Source organism: Emiliania huxleyi (genome assembly GCF_000372725.1).
Source record: "Emiliania huxleyi CCMP1516 chromosome Unknown EMIHUscaffold_149, whole genome shotgun sequence".
In the NCBI taxonomy this organism is placed as follows: Eukaryota; Haptophyta; order Isochrysidales; family Noelaerhabdaceae; genus Emiliania; species Emiliania huxleyi.
The window spans coordinates 4,682-10,971 of record NW_005201102.1 but is presented as its reverse complement, the minus strand read 5'-3'; the positions used below and the strand labels follow the sequence as shown (position 1 = coordinate 10,971).

The following is a 6,290-nucleotide window of genomic DNA, read 5'->3' as shown; positions in this document are numbered from 1 at the left end:
CCGAGATTGCCCGAGAATCTCCGACATAACCACTTCCGGCCCCCGCACACACGTCTCTGAGAGAGACAGACACAGTCACAGACACACACACACACACACACACACACACACACACACACACACACACACACACACACACACACACACACACACACACACACACACACACACACACACACACACACACACACACACACACACACACACACACACACACACACACACACACCACGCAGGCACCGCTCGCGCGGCCATGCGACCCGGCTCCAGACCCCGAGAGGACTGCTCCCCAGACCCGCCGGCCCTCTTACACAGTGGTGTCTCTTCACAGGCGTGGATCGAGTATGTCCAGCTGGCGACGAGCGCAGCGCACTGAGCACCGCAGCGGCTTGCGCTCGGCCAGTAGTCTTGCGACGCACGGAAGGCCTCAGGGCAAAACTGGGCGCTGCTCGAGCCTCCTCGCGTCGGAGGAGCGGCGAGGGGGGAACCAACTCAGAGCAGGGTGGTCGGGCTGATCATCTGCTTGCGTGGACCGCGATGCCGTCGCGCGCACGCCCTGGCCCGTGTCTCGCTGCCTCTGGCCCGGCGCTGAGTCGCCCCTTCTGATTGGCCTTCTGCTCGCGTTTTTGATCCCTTATTCTCGGCGTCTTTTCGCAGCTGTGAGCGCTGTCAGAGCGGTGTTTCGACACCGATATCGTTCAAGGAGAACGCTGATTCAAAATCCGCTGTTCACACTTCACAGGTAAGTGTAAGCGGAGCAGCTGAGTTGATACAGCGAATCCTTTGTGTTCACACCTGCAAGAGCAGGTGTGAACCGATTTCGGCCTTAGCCGTCGGTATGCCAATAGCGTGCTAGCCAAGTAGTACGCAGTTGGATTCCGAGGGTGTCCCATCACAAGTTCGGCTGCCGACAGACAAGATTGTCCCTTAGTCGACAGCACCCGCCTTTGGACGGTGCTCTGACTGGCTTTGAGAATACGTCCACCCATACCGCGTTGGTGTCCAGTGGTCCGAGCCTGGCTGTTCTTCACCTTTCTACCTACCGCTACCTACCTGGCTTGTCTCGCTTGCGGCGCCGTGTGTTGGCGTTTTGAATCTCGGGGTGCGCGCTTTAAGTTTTGCGAGCACTTTTCTTAAGGTTGCGATTTATTTTTGGCCTACTCAGTGGACCGTCTAAGCGGCCCTAAATGGCCTACAATGCCTCTCAGAGCCCTCGCTCTCAGAGCCCTCGCTCGTCATCCTTTACGACATTCTTTACGACATATCTCACATCATCTTCAACCCGTACACCGCTCAACTCTGCGTCGCCGCCTTCAGCTCCAGACCAGCCATCACCCTCGCCACGTTACTACCTGGGGTCTGGGCCGCCGGCAAAGGGAAGAAGAAGAAGGAGCCGCCCGTCTATGCTCTTTATATCCCTCGACTCGGACGCGGCATCTTCAGCTGCTGGGATCTCTGCGCTGCACATGGGGCAATCGGCGGCAGCGGAGCGATCCACAAAAAGTACGACACCCCATTAGCGCGGCTCGACCTCTTTGAGTCACTGCCTTCCCGGCGGTTTGGCTGTAGAGCCTCTACAACAAACTCTACAGCAAAATCGCGCTCTACATCGCTCTACAACGGAGGCGCATCGTCACGCGGCGGATGTAGAGCTCTACAGCTCTACAGCGCTCCAGAGCGCTCTACATCTCTACAGCTCTACAGCGCTCTACACTCTACATCCTCTACACCCTCCCTCAGGGCAGATGCTGCTCCGCCGCCTCTGCCGCCTCTGGCCCAGGACAGACACGTCCCCACCTTTGCAGGATTTTGCAAAAGCGAGGGGGGAGGGCTCATCGCCGCGCGGAGAGGGCTGGGCACAGGGCACAGGGGATCTCTCTCGCATAGGATATGTGCACTCGGCAGCACGAGGGCAGGGCTGGGCGTCCTATTTGTGCTCCCCCCTGGACCCCTCACTCTCTGGCACTATCCATCTGACCACTCATCTGCGGGGCTTGGCGAGCGGCCGCGCTGCGGGGCAGGGCTGATGAGAATGGGCTCTGGGTGTATCGTGACAGCTTGACGACGGGATTACCACAGGTGTTTCGTCCACCTCGGAGTCGTCTTCCCCGGCTTCCTTGCGTTCAGCGTGGCTCACCCTCCATGCCGTGAACAGGCGCTTTATCCACTCTAATCGCGGCAAGCCAAGGGGGGTCCACACAAATCATTCATCTCGCTAAGCTGTTCTCTACTTCTCTTTCCTTAGTCCTGTGTGTGTGGTGGCGGCGTGGCGGCCTGTGGCTGTGCCGTTCTCCCATCCCTCCCATCCCTCCCATCCCTCTCTCGTGCCTCGAGATCCCTCCCTTGTACATATCACAACCTAACGGGCGCTGCACCGCGTGCACCGCCGGGCCATCGACGGATAGCCCCGTCGCCGCCGGCGCCGATCCCGGCGGCACCGCTCCTCTGGCGGCGAATTGCGAGCCGAGCATATCGAGGTATCCCTGCCCCTGCCCAGCCGCCTCGGACGAGTCGATCTTGCCGTCGTTGTTCTTGTCGAGCTCGTTGGCGAGGTCGCGCTTGAGGTAAGCGAGCACGACCATGTGGTTAGCCCCTCTCGACGCCGCTCCCCTCGCCGCCGGTGGCGACCGCGCCGCCGACGTCGGTCGCGCTGGACGGCAGCGCGTCCCCAGCCTCGCCGTCGCTCTTCTCGCCGTCGCTCGCTTCGCCCCGCCGCTGGTATTAGGGGCCGCGCTGCCGGCGCCGAGCGTCACCTGCCTCCACGTCTCTTCCTCTAAGGAGAGGAGAGGCTCGCCGCGGGCTGCCGCAGCACGTAGTGTCGGCCGTACTCCGCCACGCCCGCGAGGACGTCAGCCGCTCACCGTCTCGACCGCCGCCTCAATTGGCGGAGGGGCTCGACCCGTCGTTCCGTGACCTACCCGCTACCGCGCCAGCAGAAGGGGCTCCTGGCGCGCCGCCCGTCGGTCGACGCCCTCGCCCCTGCGCTCCACCAACAACGCCGTCGCTGTCCTCGCCGACGTGACCGTGAGGCCAGCCCATCGCCATTGGATGCAGCCGAGATGCAAAATCCCAGTGCCTGATCCCCCGAGACCCCCCTGGACGCGTCCACCCTCCGTCCAATCGAGCCGTCCCCTAAAATACATACATATTTTTCTTTTTGGTTCACATGGCTAGAGGTTGGCCTCCCACCGTTGTGAACATAGTCTGGCCCGAAGGAGCCGCTCGTCTCTTGTCCGGGCAAACGCGCGCCCGATAGCCCCATTAAGCACGTGTGAGGGGTATCCGAGCGCCGTAAACTCCCTGAGCTTGCTCGTCACGCTGAGCGTGAGTCCCTCGTCATCGCTCGCCATTGCGACAACCTTGAGCAGGCATCCAACAACGATTCCCTCCTTTTTTGCGGTGTGCGCTGCGCCGCGCAAAACCAAAGCAAGGAGCCCCCATCCCCACCCCCACCCCCACCCACCCACCCACCCACACCCGAACCCCCAAACGGCTTTTATTCCCCCTCTTAAAGCCGTATCATCCGCGCAGGTCCCCAGCTCCACCTCCAGCGTCCAGGGCAGGGAAGCCTCCTCCAGAGAACACACGCTCAGGAGCCTCCTGGTCATGCGGAGCGGCATCTAGGAGAGGAGCATCTCAGCACCCGTATCATCTCAGTCATCCTTAGGTAAGATGGCTATTTAGGAGCCAGCACAGCCATTCTGGTATGAAACTTGGAGCACTTGGAGTGCATTCGGCAACCTCACATCCAGGGCCGGGGAGCTATGAAGCGCACCCAGCGGGCCGGATGCTCGACATCGGGTTGCGGGCAAGAGAGCCCTAGCCCTGGGGGGTGCGCGTGAAACACAGAATGTTTTAACATAAACTTTTTGAGCAGGTGTGACGCCGCGCGAGCGACGCTCCGAGATCGCCCGAGATAGCGCGGCGCGGCGGTGGGTGAGGTGGGGTGGGGGGTGGGGGGGGCGGCGTGGCGTGGAGCTCCGAGATAGCGCGAGATCGCCCGAGATCGCGCGGCGCGGCCCGAGATCGCCCGAGATCGCGCGGTTCTGCGGTCGGCGAGGTGGGTGGGTTGGGAGCGAGGGGGCGGAAGTGTTCAGTGCGGTAGATGGCGAGCTCGAGGCGCGTGAGCCGGACTTGTGAGCCGGACCACCCCCTCTTGTTCTCTGCGTTGTTGAGCCAGGACTCAACATACTCGGGCTCGTAATCCCAAACTGTCACTCCCCTTTCTCCCGGCCGGGGTGGGGCGCGCGCGGGGGCGGCGGGTGTGCGGCGGGTGTGAGGGATGTCTGTGAGCCCGAGAGCGATATGCCATGTGCGCCTTGCGTTTGTTTTCATAACATCGAAGGGCTAAGCTCAAACATAAACACATATGAACGCAGTCCGCACGAGCGGCGAGGGTGGCGCGGAGGCCGCGCCGAGCAGCGAGGCGGTGCCAGAGGAGGTCGTGATAGCGGCTGGGCAAGGCGAGGAGGCGCCGGTGCTGGCGTGGCTTGACGGCGGCGGGCGGGTCGACGCGACGTTCGAGTACACCTTTGGTGTCGGCTGCTGTTCGAGCGGCATGACGCTGCTGATGCTCGCAATGGCCAACGGCTACGCGGGGCTGTCCGAGGCGCTTCTGCGGCGCGGTGCGGATGTCTCGTTGAAGAACAGCAACGGCTGCACCGCGCTGAGCCTCGCCGCCTTTAACGGCCGCGAGAAGCTGGTCGAGCTGGCATTGCGGCACGGCGCGGAGATCGACCAGAAAGGCCGCAATGGCATGACTGCGCTGATGCAGGCCTCAGGTGGCGGCGATGAGCGGGTGGTCGACGCGCTGAGTCGACGCGGCGCAGAGATCAACCTGCAGGACAGCGCCGGCAGCACAGCGCTGATGTTCGCCGCGCACTACGGCCATCCCGCCGTGGTGCTTCGTTTGCTGCGGGCGGGCGCTGACATGACGTTGCGCACTAGCGGCGGCAGGACGGCGCTGCAGATTGCCACAAAGGCGGGCCGCACCGAGTGCGTCGATGCTTTCAGGACGTACCTCGGGGAGCTGGGTGCGGCGCGGAGCAAGGCGCCGTCGGCTGAGGCAGGCGGCGCGCAGGCGGGAGGAGAAGACGCGAGCGAGGCGGCGGCGAGCGGCGAGGGTGGAGAGGCGGCCGCGCCGAGCAGCGGGGCGGTGCTAGAGGAGGTGATGCTAGCGGCAAAGCGAGGCGAGGAGGCGGCGGTGCTGGCGTGGCTCGATTGCGGCGGGCGGATCGACGTGACGTTCGAGTACACCTTTAGTGATGGCACCCGTTTGAGCGGCATGACGCTGCTGATGGTCGCAACCGCGTGCAGCCACGAGGCGCTAGCTGAGGCGCTTCTGCGGCGCGGCGCAGATGTCTCGTTGCAGAGCAGCGGCGGTGGCACCGCGCTGGTTCTCGCCGCCACCAACGGCTACGAGAAGTTGGTCGAGCTGGTATTGCGGCACGGCGCGGAGATCAATCAGAGACGCTGCACGACCGGCGGCACTGCGCTGATGGAGGCCGCATACAGAGGCCACGAGCGGGTGGTAGACACGCTCATTCGGCACGGCGCGGAGATCGACCCGAATTGCCGCAATGGCTACACTGCGCTGATGCACGCCGCCGGGAACGGCCACGAGCGGGTGGTCGACACGCTGATCCGGCACGGCGCGGCGATGAACCTGCAGGCCATCGACGGCGATACCGCACTGATTCTTGCCGCTTATTTTGGACAATCCGACGTCGTGCGGCAGCTGCTGAGGGCGGGCGCAGATATGACGCTGTGCAATAACAAAGGCATGACCGCGCTGCACTATGCCAAGGAGAAGGGCCACCCCGAGTGTGCGCGCGCCCTCGAGGAGCATGCGGTGGCCAAGGCGGCGGCCGAGGCGGCGGCGGAGGAGGCGGCGAGGGCTGCGAAGGCGGCGGCGAGGGAGGCGGAGAGGTCGGCGCAGGAGAAGGAGGCGGCGCGGCACGCCGAGGAGCTGCTGGCGGAGGTCGAGGCGGAGAAGCGCGCCAAGGGCAAGAAGGGCAAGAAGAAGAAGAAGGGCGGCGGGGCGGGCGGGGCGGGGCCGTCGCAGGAGACGGAGGAGGGTGCCGAGGCGCCGGCAGAGGCAGCCGCAGCCAAGCCCGCGCCGTTGGACAGGGAGGGGCTGCTCCGGCTTCTCGAGAAGTGTCACGAGGAGCGGATCCGGCTCGGCATCACGGCGGAGAGCCAGGCGGCGGCGTCGGCAGAGGTGGCTAAGGCGGTGCGTTTGGACGCGGAGGCGGACGAGGCGGAGGACGCGGCGGAGGCGGACGAGGAGG

General features: G+C 64.1%; 2 protein-coding genes across 2 annotated transcripts in view; one reads left to right on the top strand and one right to left on the bottom strand.

The window, feature by feature from the left end:
• Nucleotides 1-1,650, top strand: part of EMIHUDRAFT_228592 (hypothetical protein) — a gene marked incomplete at both ends in the record, with an annotated part of 3,493 nt that extends 1,843 nt beyond the window's left edge. The window contains 2 exons of the mRNA XM_005786796.1: nucleotides 1,209-1,503; nucleotides 1,572-1,650. Coding sequence (XP_005786853.1) covers nucleotides 1,209-1,503; nucleotides 1,572-1,650 — 374 coding nt within the window. The remainder of the gene's footprint in view (nucleotides 1-1,208; nucleotides 1,504-1,571) is intronic.
• A 510-nt stretch (nucleotides 1,651-2,160) lies between these two features.
• On the bottom strand, nucleotides 2,161-2,582 carry EMIHUDRAFT_228591 (hypothetical protein; the record flags this gene model as incomplete). The annotated part of the gene is made up of 2 exons (XM_005786795.1): nucleotides 2,161-2,169; nucleotides 2,376-2,582. 2 exons carry the CDS (start codon nucleotides 2,580-2,582, stop codon nucleotides 2,161-2,163), a joined length of 216 nt encoding a protein of 71 aa, XP_005786852.1.
• Between the last annotated feature and the right edge of the window lie 3,708 nt (nucleotides 2,583-6,290).